The 17,131-nt window shown below is 40.9% G+C and overlaps 1 protein-coding gene across 2 annotated transcripts in view; it reads right to left on the bottom strand.

Moving 5' to 3' along the window:
* LOC123764426 (protein sidekick) overlaps nucleotides 1-13,706 on the bottom strand; it is a 122,648-nt gene extending 108,942 nt beyond the window's left edge. For both annotated transcript variants that reach the window (XM_045752278.2, XM_045752279.2), the window contains exon 1: nucleotides 13,248-13,706. In XM_045752278.2, coding sequence (XP_045608234.2) covers nucleotides 13,248-13,341 — 94 coding nt within the window. In that variant the 5' untranslated portion in view covers nucleotides 13,342-13,706. The remainder of the gene's footprint in view (nucleotides 1-13,247) is intronic.
* Between the last annotated feature and the right edge of the window lie 3,425 nt (nucleotides 13,707-17,131).

Genomic DNA, 17,131 nt, shown 5'->3' with positions numbered 1-17,131 from the left:
AAATTAAAATCACGAATCATCCATCGTCTTCGAGTCATTCTAATCAATCCCAGCAGAAGCTGATCTTTAACATTGAAACACAAGTCGTTTTAATAACATTTTGTTTTTTATCCTGGAAAAGTGTTCAGTGTTCAATGTTACAGTATATATATCGCGTGTTTTTTGGTAATTTTAAACTTGGGGAGAAATAGTAGCAGGAACTAATTTATTTTTTATTTTTATTGTCTATATTCAAAGTCATTCCATATATATTTCCTCAAAATACGGTTCGCCAATCAATTTACGATCAGGTCTTCTTTTTCAGCTTGGATCACAAGGTCGAAATGAAAGTGTTCGTTATTAAATCTAAGACCTCTCAGACGCGGAAAGGTCATTAAGGCTACCATAATAGTTTATTGGTCAACCAACATGTCTATCAAAGTTTAAACATAGAGTTTATATTAGACTTGGACTATTCATATACATCGATAAGCGTAATATATCTCTCGGTGTAAACGAGAGGTCCATCAAGCTTTGCTCGTCTAAGCTTTAGCTGACCCCAAAGAGGCATTCGTAAATTTGAACGCAATGTGAAACCAAAAATAAATTGTCATTAAATTTAATTATAATGTATATCATAATTAGGTCTATAGTTTTCCTTAGAATAATTTTAATTCGGTGCTTCGGTTGCAATTCGAACGCACATTCGAACACACGAACAATGCGAAATTTGAAGAAAATGTCAAACTTAGAGCGAGTGTGTGTACAAGAGTAATGGTTTTTTTCGCTCATAAACAGGTGTATTTGGCATCTTAATTGCCTGGAATAGGGTCTTTGTTTACGAGAACAGGCTTATGTACCCCCCATGTCGAGTGGTTTCATGTTCAAAAACCATTAAGCCTGAAGAGATTCGGAACCTCTGTATTGCGCACAAATGCGCGCATGTGACAGCAACAGTGCTCGCGAAAATGGGGCAATTAAGAGGGGTAATTAGCACACCTGTGTCCTCAATTTAGAAGGTACTAAGTACCTGATAATGCCATTGGCTGAGAGGGTTAAGAGAGTCGACATAATCCGTGGATCTGGGCGTCGACAGGAATCACCATATGTTTAGTGGTAATGTGATAGTGACGGTGTTTTGCCAAGTAAATGTATAGACTATAACGTATAAAGTTTAGCCCACATGGGATATATATAAACGAGGTGTACTTGCTCTATATCACGGTGTATATACACTGAGAGTTTAATGTACGTTTGGACTATTTTCAGGACTAAAAGAATATTTGTTTGTTGGACAAGCTGACTGTACCAATCCTTATTACAGGAGTACTCCAGTAAGTCTTCTCAAACAGTTCGCGCGTAAACACACGTGAGCGCATGCGTAGATAAATATACATTGTGTGTTTTTGTGTCAAATACACACACACACAGCTCAACCCCCGCAAGCACAACTAGGTGAATGCAACTAGGTGAATACACACACACACACACACACACACACACACACACACACACACACACACACACACTAGCAACAGATGAATGAAACCATTTAAAAAGCAAATTATATATGCAAACTAGTAAATCACAAAGTGAGATTATCTCAAAAAAGCAATTTGAAACGGATGTCATGTGCAAGGATGAAGACAAGAGAATTCTTCGAGCGGCTTTAAGCATACATACGTGGCCAGACGCAGACAAACAAACGCATCCAGCTACGCATGTCCTTTGACGGTTCATAAACGCAATATTACGCTAGGAATGAATACGCGATCCGTCGCGCTCTGAAGTGCCGTTTGCGTTACAGCTTAGTGCGGAAATTCAACAGTTAAAAAGCGATGAAATTGTGGAACAATATTTAGGATAATCTACGGAAATCTGTATATCGTTGGAGGAGGTTTTCAGAAAGAAACCGTTGTTGTTGTTCCCTGAGATGAACCACACACCAGACTGAGATGAATCACAGAAAGAGATGTGTGGCCTTAGGGGGGGCTACTCTGAGGGGCTACCTAGGGAGGCTAGTCTGTAGGGGCTACACTAAGATGATAAAGACTTAAGCAGGGTAGATAATACGAGCTAATCCCTTCCCTCACTCTCACTGGTATAACAGAATTAGCACCACTTAAAGGATTAAATAATTTTACCAGATAATATTTGTTTACAGGGAGTGAACTTAATCTCTGTAGGAGTGTTTTCTCTCAAAAATATTTTGAATGAAGGACAGGGTTCAGGCCCTGGCTCCAGGTCAACTTTAACCCTCATGTCAATTACTCATCCGAAAATTTATTTGAGGGAAATAAATTCTGCCAACGCGATTTTCTCTCCGTTTATTTCATAATTTTGTTGAAGTTATTATGACTTTTTTGTTACGGATAATTAAATATTCAGTTATGAAACGAGAGAGCTTGTAGTCACAACGAATAAATTTGGAAAAAATAAATAAATTAAATACACATGGACTGGATTGATAAAGGAATGTGAATAAAGAGGAGTTATAAGACTGCTAAAGAGCTACAAGCTGTAATGACACGCATTTCCAGGATTAAAAATTACTGGAAATCATTAATTGTTTGATCAGACCTGATACGTCTCTATCCTCTGAAGCATTTGGTGCCTAGGTGATGCTGACATCAAGGGTTACAAGGGGTAATATTGACGCCAGAGTTACAAGGGTAATATTGACGCCAGAGTTACAAGGGTAATATTGACGCCAGAGTTACAAGGGGTAATATTGACGCCAGAGTTACAAGGGGTAATATTGACGCCAGAGTTACAAGGGGTAATATTGACGCCAGAGTTACAAGGGTAATATTGACGCCAGAGTTACAAGGGGTAATATTGACGCCAGAGTTACAAGGGGTAATATTGACGCCAGAGTTACAAGGGTAATATTGACGCCAGAGTTACAAGGGGTAATATTGACGCCAGAGTTACAAGGGGTAATATTGACGCCAGAGTTACAAGGGGTAATATTGACGCCAGAGTTACAAGGGGTAATATTGACGCCAGAGTTACAAGGGGTAATATTGACGCCAGAGTTACAAGGATATGGACACAAATGTTTCAAGAAAGGTTGAAGACACCATTTGTATTGATTTTTTTTTATTTGTTGTTAAGATCAATAAGATAAGAATACACTTATCCGTTTCATGACCGGACGATAACGATCTTCAAAATGTTTCTTCTAATATACAATAAAAATAAGTTGATTAAAACAGGGTATGTTAGTGCTATGAAGCAGCATATATTTATATCATCTCAGGCCTACAGAAGCAAATGTTATTGATTAATGCTCTGCTGAGTCAGCACATCTAGGTGAGTACAAGCATACACAGGGGAGAGAGGACATGATCACAACGTACACAATCACGGGAAGCGGTACATCTAAACGAACCGAAGTGGGGTGTGTTTGATTACTTTTTGAGTGTAAGTGTAGTGAACAGGTGGGATAAGGCCAGTAGTGGAGGTGACAGAGGCAAACTCGTTACATAGTTAGAAGAGTGAGCATATTACGATGGAAGAATTGTCGGGAATGACATCACGGGGTTACAAGTGGCTGAGGGAAGCGAGCGGTAGAAACTGGTGATGCCTGCCAGTGATTTACATAAAGAATGTATACAAGTACACACACACACACACACACACACACACACACACACACACACACACACACACACACACATAAACACACAATAATTACACCAGTTGATTTGACAATTGAGAGGCGGGACCAAAGAGCCAGAGCTCAACCCCCGCAACCACAACTCGCTGAGCACAATCACATAAAACCCACTGTATGTGTGGGCGCACGTGTACATCTGTATGTGTATGTGTGTAAGCATATGTGTACATCTACAAGACACTTTCAGCTTTTAGCTTAAAACATCACTTAGAACATAAGAGAATCCTGCAGCACTACAACCAACAAAAAAGGCATCACAACTTACCAGTTACAATGGCCACCAGAGTCTCTATAGACCCCAGCACAGCACAGTTTGGGACACCGTGATCCAAAATATGGCAATTGACTGGGCACTAAAGGTCGTGAAATTTTACGGTTCACGGGGCAACAGTCTTCGCGAGAAAATAACTGGGTAGTTGAGAAGGGCTATAAACGCGGCTTTATTTTGCCCCCTCAGATCCAATAGAAGCCTTGGAGAAGTAGCCTGAAATGTGTGAGTACTGTGAACCAGAGACGAAGATGGTTTATTAAAGGTTCCAATAACGTGTCTGAAAATGAAGGTAATAACGTGTTTCAGTCTATCACGAACCATTATCAGAAGAGTCTGTTGTTTCCCGAATTTTCAGACTTGTGAGTTAGTGTCTGACGGCCGGTTAAGACAGCACGGACCTGGATACATATTTATTGTCGATCTTGTGTTGGGAGTCGTACCGTTTAGGGATGTTTAATGTGGGAGTTCTTGTAGTCCCACGTCCAAGAATCAGTATGAAATGCAGACGCTTTATCTGACCAGCGGTAGTTAACTTTAACACTGGCGAGAGTCTTGCTAAAATTACACTAACCCTTAAATATGTTGAAATTTATAATAGTCAAAGACCGGGCCGAGAGGGGACACTGATCCCCGGAACCATGAGACGGTTGGTATGATGAAGTGGTTTGATTTCAATATTTCAATATGCACTTAATTTTGTAATGCAATAGTTTTTTGTGACGTGTGCATTTTGTTTATGCATGATGGCAACTCTTCTCTTTCTAACTGTATCTCAGATAATGAACTATTAATTAAGAACAGCCGAGAATCTGCTCAAAATAAAACTACGATTTCAGACCTTTTAGTAAATGTTGAGGGGTCGTCATAACAGACTAACCATCTTAAAAAATTGCAACGTAGCCCACTCTGACAGGCCCATGTTAGGCACTTACCTCATAGTAGTCACCCTGAAAAATTGGGTGGCGCAAGCCCAAAACGCTTTGAGATTGGACGCGTATAAATAAAAAAATCGGTGTGGAGTAATGTTTTCTTTAGTGTGGCGTCTCTGTTTACCCAGCGGTCAATACATACCACTGGAACCAGACATGATGGTTTCATCCTGGGAAAGGTCAATAGATGACCTGCTAGAGTGGCAGGGGAGCTTAGAGGTTATCTTGAGGTTATCTTGAGATGATTTCGGGGCTTTTTAGTGTCCCCGCGGCCCGGTCCTCGACCAGGCCTCCACCCCCAGGAAGCAGCCCGTGACAGCTGACTAACACCCAGGTACCTATTTTACTGCTAGGTAACAGGGGCATAGGGTGAAAGAAACTCTGCCCATTGTTTCTCGCCGGCGCCCGGGATCAAACCCGGGACCACAGGATCACAAGTCCAGCGGGCTGTCCGCTCGGCCGACCGGCTCCCTACAGGGGCCCAATGGACTTCCTGTCCCGAACTACAGGAAACCATTCACACTATAACGCAACACTTTAGTGTTTAATTACAACTATCACCAATATTGTGTATAATTAATTTTCACTGTATTGGCTGTAAAACATCTACAGATAAAACACCAACCTCACATTGTCGAGACTTGAGAGACTATTGACCTGGGAAAAGGAAGATCTCTGAAGCCCACAAGACTGTCTTCGGAGCCTCGAGAAATATAGCTTTCATGCATAATCATATGCAAATAAAATTACCGCAAAATTTCTTCTGTGAACCTATTGGGATTCGTTCATAACTAATCCTTTGTTGTATATTTCAGAGTCATTGATCCACTATACTGTTAGTGTATTCAAGACGTTGCTCAACTTTTCTCTCAGTGTATTCGAAGCATCGATCCACTTCACTGTTAGTGGATACGAGTCATTGATCAACTTCACACTTATTATTAGACATTAAGTAATTCACTTCTTTTGTATTCGAGACATTAATCCAGGTTTCTCTTTGTGTATTCAGGGCACTTATCATCTTCACTGATAGTATATTCGAGGCCTCAATCCACTTCACTCATAGTGAAGTGGATCAGCAGCCCAACCACTTGGGCTGGACGGTAGAGCGACGTTCTCGCTTCATGCAGGTTGGCGTTCAATCCCCGACCGTCAAAGTGCTTAGGCACCATTCCTTCCCACCCGTCCAATCCCAAATCCTTCATTATCCATTCCCTATAACACCCACAATTCCTCTGCTTCAAATCACCTTCTATTAATTCAGGATTTCACTTTTCCATCTCTCAGCTTGCTTTATTCAATTTATCTTGACCCTCTCATCACTTATTTCTATCCCCCTTTCTCTTCTCTCTTTCTCTCTATCTCACTTACCGGGCTTATGCCACGTCGATGTCTGCAAGGGACGGGTGAACGGAACGGCAGCTCAATACTGCTCAATTAGCCTTTCATTCTTCACTTCAGGTATCTCAAATGTCACCATTAAGTCGAACTTACGAATATACGTGCTTTAGCTGTGTATTTTGATCCTGTTTTTTTTTAGAGGAAAGCTGCAGTTGTGTGAGCTTGTGGGGGGAGATATGTGACTGTTGTATATCCCTGGCAATGGGCTTCGAACCCTGGTCGGGTCATGGAGTTCTTAATATATATATATATATATATATATATATATATATATATATATATATATATATATATATATATATATATATATATATATATATATATATGCGGAAAATCCACAAAGAAATGGGAAAGGAAGATGAACGTTTCGGCTGTTTAATGCCGTCGTCAACACCAGTGTTTCGTGATCGTCAATTGCATATATATATATATATATACGTATGTATACATATACACAGTGTAAACTGCGCTTGAAACAATCCAACGATCGCAAGTGTATTGTATTACCCCGATATCTGTTCCATAAATCTACAGCAATATTCCATTACCGCCAACGTAACCTTTCCAGCATTCCCCTTCTCACCTGTTCCTTACCTACATATTCCCTCTCACTTTCGTAGCTTATTCGTAGCTTGTTACGGGCTATTCATGCCCGTGCCACCTCTTAGGTGGCTTAATCTTTATCAATCATCAATCGTAGCTTATTCTGTCTCGCTCACCATTTGGTCACCACTTGGTCCGGGAGACATCTCCCGTCACGCAGGGTGCAGTTGCGCCTCCACAGATCTCCAGTATCATCTTTTGATACTGGTAATGGCTCGAAAGGGCCACCACTTACGGGCTATTCATGCCCGTGCCACCTCTTGGGTGGCTTAATCTTCATCAATCAATCAATCTCTCTCGCTTAACAGTGCGTAAACATTTTCGTTGAGAATAAGGACAGCTTACTGGAACATGTGGGCGGTTCTGTCATCTTTTATTTACATTTGTTCCCGCCAATAAAATGATTTGACTTCAATTTCGTTATACGGGTTCAAAGGGAATCACTCGTTAATAGAAGAATCGAGTGAGTATGATGGAGAATTGATAGGATTGATGGGATAGACGTTTGCCAGTTGTGGGCGTTGTGTTGGGGGAAGGAGGGAGGAGCTGTGGAATATATATATAGGGCGCTATATATATTGGAACTTACGGGCTATTCATGCCCGTGCCACCTCTTCGGTAGCTTAATCTTCATCAATCAATATATTGGAAGCTTATATGAAGCTGTGCACACAAGATGCACATAGCGTGGGGGCATAGGGCGCAAAAGCATGTGCGTGCGGGTTGAAGGGTGGATGTGCGTGTGCACGCCAAAAGGCGCACATGTGCGTGAAATCCGTGGAACGCATTGACACAACAGCCCATCAAATCTTTCGAGGATGAAGATGATCACTCTGCCATAGCTGCAACTTTGCAGGGCCTTAGCATACCGTTGCAAAGCTGCAACTATGCAACGTTGTGCATAGCGGCAACTTTTGTATAGCTGTAACGTTACAGGGCTTTTGCATAGCGCTAAAGCATTCGAATTGTGACATTGCTGTCGATTGCGTCCGCATTTCTGAATATTAGGTGTGAGAACAATTTAAGCAGGGAGGGAGTGAGTGTAGGAGAGTGTGTGGGAGTGTGAGGTAGTGTGTGTGTGTGTGTGTGTGTGTGTGTGTGTGTGTGTGTGTGTGTGTGTGTGTGTCTGTGTCTGTGTGTCTGTGTGTGTGTGAGGTGCCTATAATGATGCCTTATTCGCCTTAGCAAAGAAAGGACGTTTTACTGACACACTAATGCATCAAAGCAAGTTTTATTAGTAAAGTTCTCTTAGAAGTGGCCTGCACAACCCCATTTACAAAAGATATATAAATACCAAAAAGCAAACTTTTTTCTCTCTTTTTTCATAGTAAAAGCTGTAAATAAATCTAATATTTATAATTACTCCATTATCAAAATATTTATAATATTTTATAAACATTAAAAATAAATACACAGTTAACAAAAGTATACAAATCTATTCAGAAAAAAATACATTAAAAATAATATTAAATGGTTTTCAACAAGTCGATGAACTAGTCAATTAAATTTAATTTAAATATTACAAAGCTAATATTTTAAGGCCTATGTAGATACTAGTTATTTGCATAGGCCTAATAAACACACACACATGCTGCCGAACTCTCTAGGGATATATATACACACACACTGAAAGTTGTAATCCTCTTGGTGTATACAGTAAAAGCTGTAATATTCTTAGCGTATATTCAATGAAAGCTGTAATCCTCTTGGTTTATATACAGTGAAAGCTGTAATCCTCTTAGTGTATATACAGTGAAAATTGTAATCCTCATAGTTTATATATAGTGAAAGCCGTAATCCTCTTGGTTTTATACAGTAAAAGCCGTAATCCTCTTGGTTTATATACAGTGAAAGCTGTAATATTTTTAGCGTATATTCAATGAAAGCTGTAATCCTCCTGGTGTATATACAGTGAAAGCTGTAATCCTCTTGGTTTATATACAGTGAAAGCTGTAATCCTCTAAGTGTATATACAGTGAAAGCTGTAATATTCTTAGCGTATATTCAATGAAAGCTGTAATCCTCTTGGTTTATATACAGTGAAAGCTGTAATCCTCTTGGTGTATATACAGTGAAAGCTGTAATCCTCTTGGTTTATATACAGTGAAAGCCGTAATCCTCTTGGCGTATATACAGTGAAAGCTGTAATCCTCTTGGTTTATATACAGTGAAAGCCGTAATCCTTTTGGTGTATATACAGTGAAAGCTGTAATCTTCTTAGCGTATATTCAGTGAAAGCTGTAGTTCTCCTGGTGTATATAGAGTGAAGGAGAGTCTATCCACCAGGGGCTAAAGAATACTTGCTGGTGGATCAATAAGCTCTTGTGTGGCTTTAATAACCTTCCAGAGGTTTACAGGCGTTAAATCCCACACTAAACCAACTTGAACGTACTGTGATGATTATGAGTTTAACAAAACACAAAATCACTTGGACCTACTGAACAGTAGATGAAATATTGGGGGGATTGAAATAGCCTAAGTTACTCTATCCCTTTGAGATGTATTTCTTTCTTGTCTCAATAAACATACTTGAACTTGAACTTGATGAAATATTCGCTATAAATCCCAAATAAGCATCATTTCAGCTTTCGGTTAAGGCTCAGATTTTAGGGCTACCTACCTGTACGGACAACAATGTTTCCTTGTTAATTGGTCACTATGTTCTTGTATTTTATTCAAGCGTAAACACGTTTTTCTCTGGTGTCTTGTACATGGGAGATATTCTTGGTTAACTTGGAGTGCACTCTTCCTTAAGAATAGGTTCTCCCGCTTGGCACCGCTTACATACAAACACAAGCACACACACACACACACACACACACACACACACACACACACACACACACACACACACACACACACACACACACCGTATACAGCAGGTATGACAAACAAACGGGTCAGGAGTCATTAGAAGAGTGATAGTTGTAATGCGGGGGGTCCAGGAACTGATATATATATATATATATATATATATATATATATATATATATATATATATATATATATATATATATATATATATATATAACTGAAAACTCACACCCCAGAAGTGACTCGAACCCATACTCCCAGAAGCAACGCAACTGGTATGTACAAGACGCCTTAATCCACTTGACCATCACGACCGGACAAAATGAGGTGATAGCCGAGGCTATTTGAAGCACCCCACCGCCGGCACTCGGATAGTAATCTTGGGCATAGCATTTTACCAAATCACCTCATTCTTTGGGGCACACGTGAGGAACACAAAAATCCGAAAACACAAAAAATTACTATCCGAGTGCCGGCGGTGGGGTGGTTCAAATAGCCTCGGCTATCACCTCATTTTGTCCGGTCGTGATGGTCAAGTGGATTAAGGCGTCTTGTACATACCAGTTGCGTTGCTTCTGGGAGTATGGGTTCGAGTCACTTCTGGGGTGTGAGTTTTCAGTTGCATATTGTCCTGGGGACCATTCAGGCTTGTTCGCATATATATATATATATATATATATATATATATATATATATATATATATATATATATATATATATATAAATATGTAATATAATCAGTTTACCTCGCTTCTTACCTGTATGAATTAATTAACATTAGTGTACCCCGAGTAAAGGTGATGATTTCGTTTGCTACAGAACGTGTGCCATCACAGAGCCGTGCGTGCTGTGTTCATCACGCGACAGGAGAGTGTGATGACACTCTAGAGACAACACACGCAGGCAAAAAAATTAACAATTCCACAATAGTTTCTTGATGGCACCAAACATGTGTTTCAAATGGATCGAACACCTGTGTGTGAAGAGGGGGAGAAAGGGGGTAGGGTATAGGCTCCGGCCCTGTGTCAAGAGTGGAGGGAATATATCTAATGAAGCAATTGACTCAGTCATCAGAGTTGTACTTCATGACCCTTTGCCTGGCAATGGTACTAGGTACTCTGGACCCCAAGACCCGCATGCCAAGTACATCCTCAAGAGTCTCCTTGAACGTGCTCTCTCTCTCTTATTCCTGCGTCCCACTACTCAGAAAGCAGTTGTAAAAATTGTTTTATTTATGCCATTTATTGTTCAATTCAAATATATATATATATATATATATATATATATATATATATATATATATATATATATATATATATATATATATATATATAGCGACTCGGTAAGGGATATATATATTATAATTTATTGTTTATTATTGTTTTGTTTACAATCCCAAGATGTGAGTGACGATTATCCTCGTTCATACGCACTGGTTTATTCTCATCCACTTGGACTGGACGGTAGAGCGACGGTCTCGCTTCATGCAGGTCGACGTTCAATCTCCCGACCGTCCAAGTGGTTGGACACCGTTCCTTCTCCCCTCTTCCACCCGTCACATCCCAAATCTTTATCCTGATCCCTTCCAAGTGCTATATAGTCGTCATGGCTTGGCGCTTTCTCCCGATAGTTCACTTCTCTTTGGTTATCACCAGTGGATTAAATAGAAAAAAGATACCTTAAAAATAAGGCTTTTTGGTAATTTTACCCACACACTATATATATATATATATATATATATATATATATATATATATATATATATATATATATATATATATATATATAAAGTGAACCTCTGAGTTAGTGCCCCAACACAATGGGGTGGAAGTGGACAATTTTGGTCTTCATGGTCTTCACAGCAGAGACTCTAAGGGATGGTACGCAAAAAAACATTTAAGGTTTTGCCATCATCAAGAGGAGCCTTGCCCCAGCCAAGTGTCCAGCAGAGATAGAACCTTGTTTTCTTATAGCTCATGACCTTCACAGCACTGCAACGTGCCCAGTTGATATCACAATGTAAGCCTGAAAGAACGGCAGACAGCTGATGTGAGACTACACGTGTGTATATCCACCTTAATTGACACGTAGATGCTCTTCACTATTGATCAGGCACGTGGTGCAGCCAACTATAAGCAAGAAGTAAAATCTAACAAGTATAGACAGTTGGAACATTGTACACATTTTGTTCCCGCAGCACCTGTGAGACACTTGCCCCTCCTGGAGCCTGGGTGACTTCAGCTTTCACAAGGAATGAGGCTCTAGGCTCATTTACACAATCATAAACCCAAGAGCTGCCAGTTTTCTGTTCTAGCGCTGCAGTGTGGCGAACCAGAGAGGGAATTCCTGCTGTGTCCCGGGTTCCTGCCCGGAAACAGAGAAGCCCCAAAAGATTGACAACCTTTAACATTTCATTGTATCTACCAACTTGTAAACTTGGTATTTTTAAAAATGTATAATAAAGCAAAATAAGGACTAAAGCAGGGGAGGAGTGGAAAGAAAATGGAACACGGAACCTAAATTAGCAGGGACGTAAAAATCACCTCTAATGCTGTATACATGTTTTCCGAGGCTAAGGGTTCTCGGGGTCCAACCAGAGGTATTAACCTCTTCTCTCTCTCTCTCTGTATATATCAATAAATATATATATATATATATATATATATATATATATATATATATATAAATATATATATATATATATATATATATAATATATATATATATATATATATATGTGTGTGTGTGTGTGTGTGTGTGTGTAAATCACGAAAATTAACACGTGATGAAAAATGTGACAATGTCAGACCACGGGGGAAGAATTGAAACAGGAATTTCCTTAAGTACTTTCGTATATTAATACATCTTCAGAAGGAATGGAGATATATATATATATATATATATATATATATATATATATATATATATATATATATATATATATATATATATAAGTATATATATATATATATATATATATATATATATAAAGTATATATATATATATATATATATATATATATATATATATATATATATATATATACATTATATATATATATATATATATATATATATATTTAACATAATATATAAATAACATTTAATGTACATAATATTTATAATACAAATGTTATGTCTATTTGTAAGAAATTAAATGTGTTTTTTTAATACACAATATTTAATAAAAACACACAACGTGTTGGAAATCAAACAATTGGACAGAAACTCACAACGACTGCTACACACTTTCTCCCTCCCCCCCCCCTCTCCTATCATGTCCAACCACTTGGGGCGGACGGTAGAGCGACGATCTCGCTTCATACAGGTCAGCGTTCAATCCCTGACCGTCCAAGTGGTTGGGCACCATTCCTTTCCCCTCCGACCCATCATAAATCCTTATCCTGACCCCAGTGCTATATAGTCGTAATGGCTTGGTGCTTTCTCCTGATAATTCCCTTCCTCCTTCCCCTATCATATCCCCTTAGATACCTAGAAGCTGCCCCCCCTCCTCCTCCCCCCACGCCTGCCCACAGAGATATAGGTAAGCGTGAGGATGCTATCTTACCTGCCAGGAGCAGGAAGATGATTAACAGCATCAGAGACCGTCGCATCTTCAGCTGATTCATAGTGAAGTTTCCGTCAAGTCTTCTGGGGACCATTGACACTGACCACTACTGTCTGGCACTTTCCTACTCTGTCACTGTCGTGATTGTCTGTTTATCCTACGGAAGTTAGACGTTTCTGTGGTAACATTGCCCCATTGTCACTCGGTCCAGTGAGATACCAAGATCGGACGGTATAGCTATGTATGCGATTCACTCCCCAATATCCCTTTTCACACACGCCTACGATATCTACTGCAGGTACACCAAGCAGGTGCGTCGGTAGCGTCATGAACCAGTGATTAATGCGATCGAATTCACTAAGGAGAATTACCGCGGCTCGCAGCCTCAGTGCAAGAAAGGTGCACGTCAAGCGTTGCAGGAAGCAAGGCGGAGGGCAACACGTGCACTCCCGAGACTGCGTCAACCCACACTAGTAGCTCGAGCCGCCGCTGGACTCATGGCAAGACTAGAAAGACTTCGAGTTGCCAAAGACCACATTTTCCTCTTCCTTCAATGGCCGGAACTGCCCCTTACGTAGGTCAGATTTATAGAATTGCCTCGGCGTGTCGACCAGAATTAAAGCGGAAGACATGTTTCACCATTAGGTATATTTTCCCGAGAGAGAGCAGGGAATCAATAATTCTCCTTCCTCTGGATGCCAGGTGCGGTACTCTGCGCCTGCGCCATTCCTTCGGCGCCTCAACACCGCTGTGGCCCGCAAGGAGGAGAATCAATGTGTTTTTCTTTTGCAGGGTTGCACTTGGCCATGGCGGAACTTCCTGGGGAAAACTCATGGCAGTGGTAGAGGAGGCTGACGAGAAGAAACTATTGCCAGAGGGCATTGACAGGACTATGAGAGAAAAAGGGTTAAGCAGTGGTCTATCGGACACTTTACTATCTCTCTCTAATGGCGCACTGGTAAAGGTGTCTGGGAGATACGAGCTTATTAATTATTTTGCAGTTGTAGCGGTCATTCGTGCAGCTATACCCTGGAGATAAAAGGCTGTTATGGTGCTAGCATAAGTTAATGTTTAATGATTAAGAATAAATTTCTCCAAATTCATGTAAGACACCCACGAAAAACTCCCTTTTGACCCCAGTCTGGAAGTGCCAGAACACCACTGCCGTCCATGAGAGTAACGACTTAAAAGTCTCCAAATGCATTACCTTGCCAGAGCGTTTGTCCTCGTGCGTTATTTTTGTCGTTACTTTCTTCCAAGACGACAAAGCTGACTAGAAGGCAAGCAAGAGCACCATACACTGCCTCGTCCCACGAAGTGAAGAGGTAATATAGAGCCAAGACTAAGAGAGGCATACAAGGGAAGGGAGGAAAGGAAGTAGCAGTGTCTTGCCTCCCTTTCCATTCATATGGTTGGGAGGGGGGAAGGGGGGGGGGGTGTAAGCGTGCTAGTGCGGTGGTATAGAGGTCGTTTGTCGTTGGATCACCAGAGGCTTTTCGAACTTGTTGCCAGGACCACAGGTGGGCGGCTGTGTATGGATGGGTTGTTTGAGATGACTGTTGAAGAACGCTTGCTTGGCACACTTAGCACTCTCTTGTTTAGGTTTGAGCTTAACTCTCTCTCTCTCTCTCTCTCTCTCTCTCTCTCTCTCTCTCTCTCTCTCTCTCTCTCTCTCTCTCTCTCTCTCTCTCTCTCTCCTAAACCGTGTCCAGCTCTACGGCGTTGTTAAGGTAACCACAATGGTTATATATACTGACCATCCGGCAAGTGTACATTATTTGTGAATATATTTCAGAATTTAATTAAACTTTTAGTGATATATACACCGAGAGTCAGTTACAGCAGGGACATATACACAGTGTATTTTGCACCAGTTCGAAACCTTCGAGGGGACGGGAACTATCAGGAGAAAGCGCTAAGCCATTACGACAATGTATAGCACTTGGAAGGGGTCAGAATAAGGATTTGGGATGGGACGGGGGGTGGGGGGAAGGAATGGTGCCCAACCACTTGGATGGTCGGAGATTGAACGCCGGCCTGCATGACGCGAGACCGTCGCTCTACCGTCCAGCCCAAGTGGTACTTCAAGTGTAATACTGCGTATTTATAAAGCATATACTTTATATATACACTGTCACTGTATAACCTTGCATAATAAAGTGTACACCATAAAAAAGGGGGGTGGTAGGAGAAGCGAACACTCTTACGTATTCAGAGTTAAATGGCAAGTTTTTCCCTGAATGCTCTGTGTTCCCTTCTCTGAGGCTGTGGGTCCCTATAATTGCACCAGAGGTGGTACCCCCCTCTATATATATATATATATATATATATATATATATATATATATATATATATATATAATATGCTTTCAGCGGGTTACCGATCAATGTATAGATCTACGGCCATACAAAATCTTGATTTATATTCAGCAAGGTTTTAAAGGCTATCTGTTCACTCGAGCTACAGCTGTATAATGATTTACATAAATTTCCCTAAGAAAAATGCTTCTAAATGTAAGTGAAAATGAAACGCGTCGTATACGTGATTTGGGTCATTTTGTTCTCAATATCAAGATTTTGTTTAGCTACTGTATTATCAAACCTCGTTGCATAGGACTAATTTCAGGCATGTTGTATTCTACTACATAACTTTGAAGATGGGGGGGGGGGAGTTTAAGTCTTTGGCATAACACTCCCTGGTCTCTTACCGTTCACGTGTATATATATATATATATATATATATATATATATATATATATATATATATATATATATATATATATATATATATATATATATATATATATACCCATTCATCCGATCGTGCTACAGTGGGAACTCTAGAGCTTCTTTTTGGGGAGCATGAAATAAACTCCTGTGAAGGTGTCCAACAAGGTGACCCCTTAGCCCCCCCTCCTTTTCTGCCTAGCTATCAAAGAGGTCACTGATAGTCTGACAAGCGAGCTAAACATCTGGTACCTGGATGATGGCACTCTAGCTGGAACTCCGGAAACCATTTTGGAGGATATAAGGAAAATCCAGGAGCAGGGAGCAGCCTTAGGCCTCATTCTCAATGCATCCATATGTGAAATAATCTCCCGCAACCCAGACATCACTGGGCAAATACAAAATGTTCTTCCAGATATTCTCGTTGTCGAGCCACCGGACTGCACTCTCCTGGGTGCCCCCATTGGCCCACGAGCAATCGAGGAGGTCCTGGCTGCAAAAATCACTGACCTAAAGAGAATGCAGGACAGGATTGACAAGATTGATGCCCATGATGCTCTCTTTCTCCTCACAAGATGCCTGTCTCTCCCTAAGTTGACCTACTTTCTGAGATGTTCTCCATCCTACAGCAGCCCTAAGTTAAATGTGTATGACACCCTTCTGAGGTCCATGCTGGTGAAAGTCCTGAACCTGCCATTGGACGACTCTCAGTGGGAGCAAGCAACCCTTCCTGTAAGACTCGGCGGCTTTGGTGTCCGCACAGCCTCCCAAAATGCTCTACCAGCCTTCCTCTCCTCCTCCCATGCATCGCACGACCTCGTCAGAGATATTTTACCTGCAACCCTGAGAGATTCAGCAGGAATACACGATCCTGCTTTCACTGAATGTTCAAATCAGTGGGATGTTCTTGCAGCCCCAGCAACCATTATAGAGCCAACAAAACAACACAAACAGTCCGGCTGGGACCACCCTCTAGTGGAAAAAGTAGCTGATGCCATGCTCAGCGTCGCAACATCAGACAAGGAGAAAGCCCGCCTCAGAGCAGTGCGTACCCCCCATGCAGGAGATTTCCTCCTGGCAGTACCCATGTCAGCAATGGGCACGCGCCTAGATCCAGAATCCCTTCGTGTAGCAGTGGCCCTCCGCCTTGGTGCCCCA

The sequence above is a fragment of the Procambarus clarkii genome, chromosome 82 (assembly GCF_040958095.1).
Source record: "Procambarus clarkii isolate CNS0578487 chromosome 82, FALCON_Pclarkii_2.0, whole genome shotgun sequence".
Classification (NCBI taxonomy): Eukaryota; Metazoa; Arthropoda; class Malacostraca; order Decapoda; family Cambaridae; genus Procambarus; species Procambarus clarkii.
This window is presented reverse-complemented; position numbering and strand designations above follow the sequence as displayed.